The sequence below is a fragment of the Sturnus vulgaris genome, chromosome Z (genome assembly GCF_052056855.1).
Source record: "Sturnus vulgaris isolate bStuVul1 chromosome Z, bStuVul1.hap1, whole genome shotgun sequence".
NCBI classification, from domain to species: domain Eukaryota; kingdom Metazoa; phylum Chordata; class Aves; order Passeriformes; family Sturnidae; genus Sturnus; species Sturnus vulgaris.
In genome coordinates, this window is record NC_142283.1 from 37,112,196 (window position 1) to 37,127,012 (window position 14,817).

Below are 14,817 nucleotides of genomic sequence, written 5' to 3' on the forward strand. Positions count from 1 at the left end.
AATGTCCGAGTTCATAGCATATCAAGTCTTCACACACATCAAGGTGTTTTCCTCAGAAAGACTTCACATCTTCTCACACTTTGTCCTTTCAAGCCCAGCAACCTCATCCTAGTCTTCTCTGCTAAGCAGAACCACCTGAAAACCCACATTCCCCAAGATGTCTGGAAGCAACAAAGGGGCTGGGCTGATGTGCTGGTACCCAACTTTACTGATAAAAACACAGCTTCCACAGAGGGATTTTTCCAGGGCTGACTCCTTTCTCTCAGTGTACTAGCCCCATGTTATGCAGTCCAACACTGAAGCTGGGTAGGCAGAAGGTTGGGCTGACACAGGGTCAAGGGCCTATTCCCAGCCCCTGTGCTCCTGTTCTAACAACACCTTAAATCAGGAGCAGTACCTGTGCGAGGGGTAAGTCTGGAGACCTTGCTGCCCAACCTCAGCTTTCCTGCATAAGCTTTCTCTGCCTAGGCTGGATGTTATTTTCAGTGTGCTGGCAATGCCCTAGGAAGCCCTGATGGCAGATTTGTTGAGCCTGTCTGCACACTCAGTTGGCATGGCAGTTCAGTGATGTAACCTGGAGAAAAGCTGTAAGCTTCTGTCCGTTTATAATACTCTCTCTTCAGTTTTCCATGCTTTGTATTTATCATGGTCCAGAGTGCTCTGCTAAAGAAAGATACAGCCACTTCAGGCTTCCACAAGCCAGACAGTATCAGTTTATTCAAGACCCCTTGTTGCAAGGGGGAGTAAATATTCTAAATAATTTTAGTGACAAAGAAATCATAGCAACATGGACCTTTCCAAACTTTTTAACAGAGCCCAGACTTCACCTAGGCAATGGAAAACATGAAGATTTCTTTTCTATATTGCCACTATGCAGGTGAGCAGAGAAGGCCAAACCTCCTTCCTATTTTTTTTTCCCAATAACTAGCTTTGTTCTCCAATAGCAGTTCTTGAGTTTCTGGGAAAGTTACGACATAATAGGGAAGATATTCTCACACCCTTTCTTCCCAATTAACAAAGCTGATTCTCAACCTGTTGAGAAGTTACCAATGCTTCCAGGCACAGGACTGAAGTGCATATGATATACTTTGACAGCCAAAAGCAAACTAAATTGCAAGAAGCTATGGTCAGAAAAAACTACACTAAGCAAAAAGCTGAACACCTAAGGATTTCTGTGCTAGCGCCAGATCTTAAAACTGAGGGCTGTCTGCAAGCCACTGTTCTTCATAACGAAGACTGTAAGTGGATGAATATTCCTTGTAGACAAGAACACAACAGAGAAGATGATAATTCCTGAAATAATTCAACTAAAGAAAGCAGGTAACTAAAAGCAAAACTGTTTCATAACCTCTCAGGCTGCACACCCTAAACACACCAAATGACAACAGGTACGTCTGCAAAACTGTAATAGCAAAAAGGAAAACTGTGGTCCCATAAAAGTCAGGAGGCCTTCATAGTGTCCCCAGTAAGTACTGTTAATCAGTATGAAAATTAACATAGTAATTAATTCAAGCTCTAATATGTTTGAACAGAGAGAAAAAAAGCTTGAAATGTAAAATTGCTCTTGTTACATTTTACATTAACCACTCTTTCTGCTCTTTCTCTTCTAAGTATCAGTTCTAGTTCTAAATGCCCCTCAAACCAGATAATACCCTTAAGTAAAAGATTAGATAAAATCTGTGTTACCTTGCCAGTGAGACATTATCTGATTCTGAGTCAAATTTATAGTAATGTGTTATGCTGTACTTCATTTTCCCATTAGACAGACTACATGGATTAGCTACACAGGTGAACTATCCAGCCACATACACTCATCGTGGAAGGAATGGGATTCTTATTACATAAGATAGAAGAATGTTCAGTTCTTGCCCACACAGGAAACTTTTGACTAGTAATGTCAGGTATGGATGAAGGCGGTACTCTTTCATACCTATAAAAACATACTGGTGCTTTGGAGATCTGAGGTAAGCACTTGCCAGAAAAGTGGATTATTTCTGGTTTAAACACTGACATATTTTGGCTTAGTAAAGACTTAGCCTTCTGGAGTTTTAGCAAAGCCTTAGGAGCTGGCATGATCTGAATCCTACCCTGATGAACCTCAATCTACATTTGCCACCCTTCAGACTTTCAGGTAAAACATTCACCATGGCAGACATAACCAGACCACCACAAGAGAGAATTAACCACACTTAGATACCTAAACTTAAGGTGCTATTTGCCTGCATGGATTTTTCTGTTATTCTAGCTCCCCTCTACAGAGAAAGAAGACCATCTTCCCAAAAATCTCTGCCTAGTTTAGAAGCTGACTTGGTTGGATTACTCAAAAAATATGCCCTCTAGTTCACAGCTCGTTTCACTAATCCCTCAGCACCCTGCTACGTTGCAAAAGGAAAACTGTACAACAGGACAAAGAAATCTCTCCTACAAATGGGATGGTGCACTCTGAGGTGCACAGTGAGAAAACGTGTATCTCCTTGACAGATCTTTCCCTATCACAAATAGTCCAACTTGTCCCTACCTTCCTATTTTCTGTTAGCCACAAAACTAAACAAAAAACTCTGCAAACACTTCAAACAGCCCAGCTGTCACAGAGAAGTTTGCCAGAGGTTTTAATGTTTTAATGTCAGAGATGGTTAGTTTTAGCAGGAGATGCTTACAATGCTTGCATAGTGTAACAGCATTATAAAAATCTGGCTGAAAGAGGAAAAAAAGGTCAAAATAAGTGTTTGTCTCTATCTTGGCATAACAAGGGATACCTCCTCTGCTGTACCTAAAACTTGTTTACAGCTGCTGCTGAGCAGAAGCTGGGTGAGCTGTCTCCAAACAACCTGGAGAAGAGGATGCGTCGGGCAGTGCCAGTTTGTAAAAACTAGTAGCCCAAGGGGATATCTGCTGCTGCTGAATCACTCTGAGGGCTGATGACTGAAGTCAAGAGCACTACTATGTTGGCCATGATGCACTGAGCAAAATTAAAGTAGGTATATTTAGAAAGTTTTACCCTACTGGTCTTTATGTTTATTTGGCTAGTTGAAAAATAACACAAAGGGGGCAAAAAATACACAACCAAACAAAAAAAACCAAAACCAAACCACAGGCAGTTGACTGCTTTTCTCACGCTTCTTTTAAACCAATTTTTCACAAAACCCCAAAGAATTCAAAGAAATTGGTGATCAGTAACGGCAGCTAAACATTGCTGTTGCAAAAAGCGAAAGGTATCCATAGATATTGCTAGGCTTTCTGATAAATTAGGTGGCATAACACGAGGCATCTAGGAAAATCATTAAGCTCACTCATATGTGTTTGTACTGCACTAAGAGTCTTGATCCTGACTGGGGCTTTGGCTAACAGAGATAAGTAGCTATGGCAAGCGGGGCAGCACGCTCAGCTGTGACCCTTCCTTTGGGTCCTGCTTCTGGACACCTATGGAAGACAAGGGTATCACTGGCATGAATTCTTGTGCTTAACACTGAGGAGGCATGAGAGCAACAACACGTGCTGCTAAGTGAGCGAAATGTCCTCTCTGATCATCCCTGAGTAAATAGCTGCAAGTTTAGACAAAATACCCCACATGAAAGTTGGCCATCTGTTCAACTATGCTAAGTGATTTCTGGGGAAAGGAAGGGACAGAAAATGTGTTTTGTAATAGGAGAGATAGCCTCATGCCCTCCAAAAAATGGAGGAGGGGGGGGAATACGAAGAAAGCAACAGCTGACCGAGAGCCTCTCAGGATTTCGGGGCCAGCGGGAGGGAAGTAAGGCAGCAGACCGAACCGTGGTCGGACAGCCGAAGGGCTCCCGGCAGCGCCGCCGCTCCGGGAGCTCTGCGAGCAGGCGCCGCGGGGCGCGGAGGCTCCGCCGAGCCTGGCAGGCGGCGGCGGGCGCTGGGGACGTGCCCGCTGCCTGCGGACCCGCGGCCGCGGGAGGGGAGCGGAAGGTCCGCGCGGCAGCCCCGCACCTGCCGACACAGGGCTTACCTGTGGTGGACCCGGGCGTCTCGCCCTCCTCCGGCGGAGCGGGCTTCTTGCCGGACCCCTTGCCTTTCCTGCCTTTCCTGCCGTTGCCGGCTTTTTTCTTCTCGGCCATCCCGGCTCCGGCCGGCACCGCGCTGCCCGCTGCCGCCTCCGTCCCCGCGGTCACCCCCTCTGCCGCCACCGCCGCCGCTGTCGGCTCCCGGAGCGCCCGAGGCTCTAGCATCGCTCTTGCCTGCCGCTGGGACTTGCAGCCGCGAGTTCCTTGGAAGTTTTCGGAAACTCCTCTTGGGGCCTTTTTTTTTTTTTTCCTTCACCCCCCTCCCTCCTTCTCCACCCCTTTTTTTTTTCTTCCCCCCCCCCCCCCCCCCGGCTTTCCTTTCTTCACTACTACTACCAATAAACTCCAGCCCGAAAGCACACCCCCTCGGCACACGCCTCGCTTACGCCCGCCCCGGGCACCCCTCGCTCGCTCTCGGGAGGAGCCTGCACGGCCCCCAGGGCGCGGGGCGGCCCCGGCCCCGGCCCCGGCCCCAGCCCCAGCCCCAGCCCCGCGGAGGGCGCAGGCACCGGCGGGGCGGGGCAGGCAGGGGCCGGGCAGGGCAGGACGGGGCGGTGTTCCAGCCTGGGGCCGCCCCGCCGGCCGGCGCTGCCCGAGGCGCGCTGCGGGCGCACCGAGGGGGCGAGCCCGGGGCCTCCCCCGGCGCAGGGTCGGAGAAAGCGAGAGGCGGCTGCGGTATTCATCAGGGCACTGACGTGCTGCCACTTAGGCACCTGCTTAAGCCGAGGCTTCCGCTTAACCTGCGAGGTTACCGGCAGTGCCGCTTCCGCCCCGGCGGCGGGGGATGCTCAGGGGACGGAGGGTCTGCAAGACTAGCGTGCGCTCCCGCACCTGGTGATTTGCAAGGAGGTCCTGACCTGGAGAGGTCTCACTGTTTTCTGTGTGGGTCCATTTCGACTTTGGTACCTTCTCATGAGGCTGGCCCCGGAACCACCAGTTCTCACAACCTACGGCTGGGCAGGTAAGCCCTGCTGCAGTTCACAGACTAAACTGCACCCATCACAGCCATACCCAAGACAGCTGTTAAGTAGCTGATAGCAGTGTAAAGGCACCAAACTGAACTCCATCAGCTGGGAAACTTCAGGAATCTATATATATATGTTCACCTAACCTGAGCCATAGTCCCTGCTGTTAGAGATAACTATTACCTGTAGGACTTGGACTTACACATTATTGGATGGAAAACACAATACCTACAAGTTATAGAAAAGATCTATAATTACTTGTAGTCTCACAATGGAAGGTCTTTCCTGGAAACGCCATGCAACGTGGAAAAGCAGATTGAGTCAGAATCTAAAACCTAGGTTTGCTACTTCACAATTCTTAGGGATTTCTCCTCTTGAAGAGACTTCTGTGTGTCCTTTAGACATGGCCATCATGCACAAAAGATGATTTAAAATTGTTTTTCAGTATTTTTGGACTGAAGACATTAAGAAAATCTTCCCACATTAGGCTTAAAAATGACAAAGCAGTGAAAACTCAATATACATACTGAGTTCCTTTTCTTCTTGGCTGAAACTTTTGGACTATTTTTTTTCAGCATACTCTCCTGCACTGAGAAGGTTTTGAAGAAGAAGTGGCTAATGAGCATTTTGCTTTTTCAGCATTTGGACTTCGAAATAAAGAGAAGAAAACCCCAGTGTTGGTCTAAGTCCTTATCTATATGGTAAAAGAAGAGCAGAGAACAGCATTGACTGCAAAATGTCAAGGCAAAAGGAATATACTTCCTAAGTGGCCTGGTTATACAACTTTAGTGAAAAATCAAATCAAGATGGGAAGGGGACTAAGGGAGAAAGACACGGTTACAATTCTTGACTCAAAGAGTTACAGATGCATTTGAGTCACATTTTAGGTTTCTTGACAGACAGCGTACGACATCCTTTCTCAAGTGCGCTGAAATGAAGTTGAGGGGATAAGCCCCAGGAAGGGCGGGGAGGAAAAGCAAACCTGACGGAAGAACAGCTGAAGTACTGGCCGCAGTAGCTCGGTTTTTCCTTAAGGGGTCACTACTTAGCAAGGAGGGAGTCTACTCCAGTGAAATGTAAGGGACTCTGTTGGCTAGCAAAGCGTATTTTTAAATAATCTCGATATAACCTCGTTTTCTGTACTCTGCAAAATCTAAAGACTCAAGCATTATCTTCAGACCGTGTTCATTAGTTTTAAACCATCATTCCAGGGAGTTATCACCACTGAGGCACCACGAGCAAGACACAGTGTGCACCCTCACCAAAGACCCTGTTTTTGAGGATGGGATGCTATGGAAGGACCCTAGCAGCCCAAGAATGCATTTAAAATGACAGCCTAAAAATGAAATTCCGGACGAATTCCTACACCTTATCTTTTAGAAGTGGGAAATTTCTCAGAAAAACATACCAGAAATCTGTTCCAGAAATAAGCCCATTATTCCGAGAAGAAATATTATAATTCATTTTATACAATGTGTCATAGATCCACAGCTGAAGGGTGTGATTTACTCCTGTGTACACCAATGCCAAAGGGGGTGGTATTGCTTACAGCATGTAAGTCTGCCTCTCCTTCTCTGCTCTTGCCATCAGTGAGATGCTTCAGAAGAGTAGGTAGCAGCTGATTTAAACACCATGTTAAGGTAGCCATTTTACCCCTTCAGTTGCAGAACTGTGGTAAAGAGCTGGCTTGTGTGAGATCAGTCAGAAAATGTCCAGTGTACGTCAATCTTCTGAGCTAGTACAGCACAGTCCAATCTACTGTGGTAGTTCCAGATCTTGAAATATTTTATCTGTTCCTACAGCCGAGGGCCTCTTTGGACTTCTTGAACTAGAGAGATGGGACTATCTACATCATTTCAGTGGAATGGGAATCTTAGCTCAGGCATATTGCACAATCTCACAAAAATTGCGCAGTTACTTGCAGAACAGCAGTCAAATGTTCATGTAGTCAAATGTTCATCATAGGACAGGTAAAGAGGAGTGCTGCTTGCTTACTTGTCACCAGTACACAGGTAGAGATTGTGTAGGGAGCTTTTGAATCTCTGCTATTTCCATGTCAACCTCTTCACTACAAAAACTAAGCTATGCCTATGCCTAGGCTCATCTCATTGTTGGTAGTCTGGCTCTTCTGGACCTCTGCACTATGTGAACTTGCTTACATCCTGTGAAGTGAATGCAGAATGCTGCTAAGTCTAATGTATCACTGATATATACATCTCTGCAAAACGTAATGCAAGCTAGAAGAGAAAGATGAGTAAACAAAAATAAACAAAGCGTGCTCCAGAGTAACAAGCAGTTGAATATAATTTCAACAATCTGATTTTCTTTTGTTTCTAAGTACATTTTTACTGACCATACAAAAGAGGCCCAATTACTAATATTTTGAAATGCCAATGCCTTACCAAGAGAGAAAAAAAAAAAATTTAAGAATATTTTTTCTGTACTGAAGATGTATTCATTTAACAAAATCAGTTCGTGAATTGATAATTAACTTCATGGTTTAATCCTGTTCTCATTCTTCCCTAAACTGGGTACTACAATTTTTTATTTTTAATTTTATTTTTAATTTTAATTTTTTTATTTTTATTTTATGCTACTTAAAACCAATGAAGACAAGTGGAAAACAATCTGCATGAACTTCAAAATTGCCTGTTGTCCTCCACTGGTAGCGAGAAAAGAGTAAGAATCATCATCCTAAACAGAATGAAATGGGAACGATATATTGTAAACATAACTGAATGAAACAGTTTGATTTGAAATTTTGTCAGCAGCTAAGCACCAGGTCTTTGACATCAACTCAGCTGAGTCAGGACAACAGTACCTTTTGTTCTACTTGCATTTTGAATATGCGAATCTTGATTACACTGAAGTATCCTAATAGTGGTTTAAAGGTCAAGGCAACATCTTTGGCAACAGCAGCAATCATGACAGGTGATGACGTCCCATTAACGTCTCTTTCAGGAAATGGCACATTTTGGAGTTGTTTGTACATGTATCTGTATATATGTTGCTATAAAACAAGACCTGATATCCTCCAATTTGCTAACAATTTTTACAGACTCAGTTTGTGAAACTTCAGGAAACTTTCATAGCAAGATAAACGGGTTCTTTAACATCTAATGTTTCAGGACTTTTTACATCATTCAGTTCCAACTATAAATATATACATATACACACACACACAGTGCTTGCCCCATTAATGTGCAAGACATTATGCTGTTTGGTGTGGGCTGAATGTCTCTACAGACCACTACACTCCTGAAATACATCATTAGTTATAACCCAGGATATGGCCTCTGAAAATAACTAAGCAAAAAGGCATAAAAGGTGAAAATCTATTAATAGAAATAATTTGGCCTTCCCTGCTTGAATCCAAACTATTCCAGCACTGGCAGTGAGGACTGCTCTGAAGACTGACATTTCTCTCACTTCATTGATGTGACTCCACTGACTCATGTTCAGTCCAGATATTTTGCTCTCATGGAAGTAAAACCAAATTAATTTTAAAAATGTATACTAAAACTTCATTCAATTTGTGTGTGGATATTCTAATTCAAGACTAAAAGAATATGAAATTACGTTCAGATCAATTCACTTGGTAAGGCAAAGAAGTCTAATTACATTAAAAGCAGCTTTGATTAAAATGCTGAAACAGAACTATAATGTGGTTTAGCACATTCACATTAAATGCATAGCTGTTTTGGACTCAGACTGATTTTCAACTCTGTGGGCAAGAGTTTAGGGGCCAATCATGATAATCCTTTGTCCTGGTGCACTCATGAGGGACCAAAAGGTCCTTCAAATTAGACTGGCACACTCTGTGCATAAAACCGTGGTTAATTTGTACCCCATCACGATCAGCACCCTCATCTCTGTGGTGACACATCTCAGAACGAATTTTGGTCCCAGCCCCTTCCAAGCCTGCACTCTCATGGTCAGCAATCTCGAAGTGTGCTCTGCCCCGTGGGTTTGGTAATGCTGTTTCTGTCTCTGGGCCATCATGTCACACAGGTATGCCTTGTGTGGTCTTAACACCATGAGTACAGTAGAGTTCCAGCTTCTCTGATCCCCTGCAACCCCCTCTGCTGCAGCCACAAGCTGGCCTGTCCTGCAGTAAGCTGACTGAGAGAGCACTGGCACCAGCATTCATCCCTGACATATTGCAGGAACAAAATTTATGTTCCTGGCAGGGTGCAATTTACCGAGGTGTGTTATTATCCCAGTGTCCCTGATGAAATCAGCTGATTGAGGGGTCTCCGAGGCTCCACTTTGTGCTGCCTTTTCTCCACAGGCTCTCTGAAGAAAACAACTTCTTTTTGGAATCAATCAGCACAACAAAGCGCTCTGGAACTTGTTCTGCCCACACTGTCATCCAAGGTGTTTACAGCCTTCTCTATGAGATTATCTCAGTGGTATACAATCTCCAAGGTATATAATCTTTGAAACACCCCTGTGGGAGTGCTAGCTTCTTTCCTTACAGAAGGAGAACACGACTTAGAGGGTATTTAGACCAAGCAAAATGCTCTCAGCTTTGGAGCTCCAGACTCATCATAATCTGGTCATCAACACAGTATCCTGAGCCAGGCACACAGGCTTCACATTCATCACCTGGGAACTGTACAGTGTCTGATGGTGAGAATCACAACTGCCAAGTCTGCTAAACAAGAAACTAACAAAGTGTTTACAATAAAACAGGATTTCTCACTGAATCTTTGGAGGCTTTCAACTCCATGCTGCAAGGAGGTGCCTTCACAGCTCCAAAGTGAAACAAAAACAGCAGAGAAAGAGAAGATGCTATCTGAAAAGGATTGTAACAAAGGACTTTCTCCCTTCTGCATGTGCTTACAGTTCAGTGGTAGGAAATATCCCCTCCCCAGGAAGGAGAAACCTGAGCTCAATCTCTTCATGTGCTTGAAAAGATGCAAGTGCACATCTCTCATCTCTGAGGAGACAGTCACGCGATTAGGCAGCTTTGCCAGAAATTTTGGACTGGTGAAATACTTTGGAAAGCAGGAACTGGAACTGAAACCACCCTTTCTTTCACATAAGCTCTCAGACCAGTACCATGCTTTCTTTCGTTGTCTCTGTCCCAGTACATGGTGGGACAACTTGGACTAGTCCGACTGAGGATATTCTTTTGTTTAAACATACCAACAAGTCTAGCACCAAAGACCACACATGCAGATATATTTTTTGTATGGATTTCACTGAGAACTCAGCTAAAAGTCCTGCAGTTAAATGCAGAAATTGTTTGGATCCATTCCGTCATTAATATACAAAATGAAGAATGAGACTTCCCCTATGTACATACCTACTCACACACACGTGTTCATAGCTACTCCAGAACTGCCCTGATTCTACTGGAGCTTTTGCTCCTCATGAAAATCAGTTAGATGAGCAGATGTAAAAAAAATATATTACTTGTGGGGAGAGGGCTCTCTGTGTGGGCTTTGTTTTCCCCATAACTCTTCTTATTTAAATCCTAAGCAAAAATGAATAAATAGTGTTAGTGAGGATGTACAGTCACTGCAGTTTTGTTTTGAGGTTTTTCATCCAGCAAGAAAATGAAGATGTGTGTAACCAAAGCCTGAAACAGTGGTAAGATTCCCTGCTGTCTCTTACCTATGTAAGAAATTTATATCCATAGCTAACAAATCTTGACTCTTTAGCTTAGGCTTCAGAAATTTGTGTGATTAATTGCAGTGTCCCTGGTAAAATCCATGGTTTAGTAGGCATTGTATCAGACACAAGAGTATTTCTATATCAACTCCTTTGCTTAAAGCCGGACACACACTTAGGTACCTTTCACAAAGGGGGTTTGGGAAAAACCGTTCTTTCAGAAAGTTTTCATGCCTTTTCCTTTCTAAATAAGTAGAACTTTGGGTAAAGTGTGTCTGATATGCCATTCCTCCTATCAAAGTTTCTCAGCTGCAACCTTTACTTAGAATTTTCTATGAGCACTATGATGTTTTCACTGAGTTGTTTCAGAAAGTTGCATGCATTTCCCATCACATCCAAGAAAAAGATAATTTTGGTAGGCTTGCCTCAAAAAGAGAAATATGGTGTGCAGGGGTATCATTTCATGCTGTGAAATAAGGATTGAAGTGAAAGGTTAAATAGGAAACTAGTCAAGTGGTAAATTAAAGCCCAGGGAAATCCAGTTATTTCAAGCCTCAAAAAATAATGTTTTGAAATTGTGTTTAACACAGTACACTGAGGGGGGGTAGGGTGGAGGTGAAGTTTACCTGCAGACAGGCCAGTCCAAAACTGTGTATTTGTCTGTGTTGTACCCTGCCAACCATAGCAGGCAGGGAAGATGAGGGGGACAGGAGTGGGCAGAGGGAGGAATGTACCCCAAATACATCTAGGGACTCAGTAGTTATCCTAGGAACATGGTACCTAGCTGAAATACAGGAGTTGAAGGCACAAATCTAGAAAATTGCTATTTACATGCCTAGATCTTGTAATCTCCTTTAGGAACCTGCTCCTGCCAGTATTAGAAAATGGATATTAAGTTGGATGCCTAAGGTTACAGATCACTATTAGCCTTCATTACATTTTTAAAAGCAAGCAGTGACTTCTGTGATCTGTGAGTGCTGGTTTAGAGTTCATAGGAGCCTGTTACTTCTTCCCAGACTAATTACTTTTCAGTTCTTCCACAAATGTGGGCACATGATGTCAAGTCCTGTTGCCTTAGCCTCCTGTCACAGTTACAGTGATGGGATCCTCACTGTCACTGTCTAATAGTTCCTAATTTTGCTGCATCAGAAATTGCAAAGCTGTACACCAAATAAAAGTTTGCCAAGGCAGAGTTAAAATTACATTTTAAAAAGTTGGTGGTTTGGGTTTTGTAGGTTTTTTGTTGCTGTTTGTTTGTTTGTTCGTTTGTTTGTTGTTGTTATTGTTGGTTGGTTGTTTTTTGTTTGTTTTTTGTTTCTGTTTGGGTTTTTGCTTGTTTTCTTTTAAATGGCTTTGCAAAATCACAAATGAAGGTAATATGGGTTGAATAATGGTGGTGGAAAAATTGAATTCAGGATAAAATATCAGACAAAAGGTGAAATATAACTTTGTTTGGCAAAAGATATGGTACAGAAGGTGGTGAATATAATGGGAAAGTTGAAGAAAAATCTAGAGGTCAGACCCCGGGGAATTGAAAATTAGTATCCTCCTTTTAAGTCCATGGAAATAGTGATTTTATGCCTAAAAATTTGTCCTTAACACATCATGGATACTTCCTGTTGATCCGTAGTTATAGATAACAAATAGTTTTCTGTTTGCTGACTAATTCCTCCCTTTCTAAAGGAAGTCTGAATATGGAGCCAGGTGGGAGAGCCTCAGCAGTGTAGGTGTTCTGATGTAATCAAACTGTTGTGATTTCCTCTGTGGATAAAACTTTGTGAAATATTCTTTAGAGAGAATTCTTTCTAGATTCGCAGGTCATACACACACACACACACACACACACACACACACAAAATACTACTCAGAAGGTGCTGTGGGGCCACACAGACCCCACAATAAACACAATATTTCAGCGTGCTTGAAGACCTAAATACATGTATATTTAGGGTTCCTTCGGATCACTGAAAAATTCCTACATGCTGTACTGCCAAGTTTCAGCGCTTAAAAACACAAATAACTGGAATCTGGGTACTTCCTTTTGGGCCAAAATTTTTTAAAAACCTTCATTAATCCTACCCCTATGAAAACAATGCAGAACATAGTTGTCAGGGAATAAAATCTGTGGTGCCTCTGTCACTAAATTCTTTCAAGTGGTTTTAATTGACTCATAAAACATTCAAAACTGAGCCAAGACAGGCATCCTATTACCCTAAATGTACTGGTTCTATGCAGCTTGCTAGTAAAGCACTGAAAGTTGTGGGAGCACCTCACCGAGCAGAGAAAGTATTTTAATGGCAATTCCTCCTGCAAGTTTACTCATGGGTTTCAATTGACAATGAATGTGCTATTCCACAAGCTCAGACCTTTGCCTGTTCATGATTAACCCACAGAAAGACTGCAAATATGTTGGTAATAGGGGAGCATGTGAAAGTGGTATTTGTTAATTTGATTGCTATATGTAGGTCTATGTGGGCTTATTATGCAAACCCATTTAATCCTGTAGTTTGCTCCTGAACTATTCACCACAGCTGCCACAGAGAATTTGGTAATCTAAAGTCGCCATCTCAGCTATGGGACTAGTAACCAAATTATCAAAGTTTATATCTGGAGATGGGAAGGTAACTTTTATAACCAAAACCAAGATCTGAACTTAATCAGAGGGCAGATGACAGCCACTGTTTCCTCTCCATACTGACCTCTATTTTCTGTCAAGGGGTATTAAATATTCTGTCTTCTGTAATATTTCATTCTGCAGGTGGTTAGCCTCCTATTACCATCCATTATGTTTGCCACTTTAATTTGTGGTATCTCCAGAGAAAAGGACTCTATAGCAAAAGCAAAGAGAATACAATTGGCCACATCCCGATGATTTGATAAGAATCTGTCAGTGAAAGCTATTTCCTTGAAATAGTCTGAGTTGTGCCAGTAACTGATGTGTTCCCACTGAGTGGTTGTAGGACAACACCAGTGATAGCAACATACTGAACAAAGAAAACTAAGAGAGGATATTTTTGTCAAGTTTCTTCACATGAGATCAATTGCCCAAGGACACTGACCAAAACAACCAACTCCAAAGGACCATGAGAAACTAAGCAAGTAAGTCATCCAAGAAAATTACCCCTGGGGAATGCACACTTCCAATACAGTACATTAAGAATTACCAGAACAATACCTGCAATTTTCTTCTCTCAGGGAAGAAGTTCTCTTCTTACACAGGGTAAAGAAATTAAAGGCAATTGACTTGCAAGCACTAAACTCAGCTGTACAGTTCTCAGTGTTGCAGGATCATGGTAAGCAATAAAACAAATTGGAGGCATTCTGCTCTCAGCCCGTACTGCAAGGAAATTGGAAAAGAAAATATTTGTGAATTCAAGGGTTTGGGACCTTGATGGAAAGCTGGGTATTTATTTGAATTCCCTAAGAAAACTCCAAAACAACTTCTCAGTAGGCTGACTTCTGAGGGACAGAGAAGGAGAGAAAAATGTAAATGGCAACCAAAAAAATTCAAATGCAAATATCAGGTGATTACAGCACGGATTTTTCATGTCATTCGAGAAATATGAACAAAAACCAGAACATAGACAAAGGCAGGGAACGAAAAAGAAATTTTTCAGGAAAGGAATAAAAGCACTTCAGAATTCTGCAAAAGTCCTGAAAATCTAGGCTGTTTAGTGTCACTGCGCTCCCATTCCCTGGCTGCAGGATGAGCAGCACTCAGCATGCCACACTGCCTTGCAGGCTTCTCCATGTGCTCCTTTCAACTTCTGGAGGCAGAACTGGAGTCTTCTCAAGTTAATGGCAGGAAAAAATCAAGTTTAGCCTGTGTTTTTCAAAAGCCTTCTGAAAAACCTTACTAGAGCCTCACTGTACAGACAGTTACCATTTAACAAAGTGCAAAGTAATGGATAAAGAAATCTCTTGTGTGCGTGGGTTGAATTGCAGTCTGCAACAGCAGATGGTCCAGCAGGTGCATGACTTGTCTACAGCAACAGGATGCAAAAGATATTAAAGAATCTGATGAAGTGTCTGATGGTCAGGGACACCTTAAGAAAATAAGTCACATTGATACAGATCCCAGTGTTCTGGCAAAAATGAGTAAGTAATGAGAGAACTTTCCTGAGTAAAGTGCTGAGAGAGAGGGGATAAACTGCACTAGTTTGTAAAGAATACTAACTAGCAAGAGTTGCTGTAATAAAATCAAA

At 42.9% G+C, this 14,817-nt stretch overlaps 1 protein-coding gene across 6 annotated transcripts in view; it reads right to left on the reverse strand.

Annotated features, from left to right (window-relative positions):
* Positions 1-14,817, reverse strand: part of NRG1 (neuregulin 1) — a 456,687-nt gene that overhangs the window by 174,923 nt on the left and 266,947 nt on the right. Inside the window, exon 1 of one of the 6 annotated variants that reach the window (XM_014882386.2) lies at positions 3,974-4,193. The exons of the other annotated variants lie outside the window; for them this stretch is intronic. Coding sequence (XP_014737872.2) covers positions 3,974-4,193 — 220 coding nt within the window. Of the gene's footprint in view, positions 1-3,973; positions 4,194-14,817 lie in introns of those variants that run through there. 6 annotated transcript variants of the gene reach the window in all.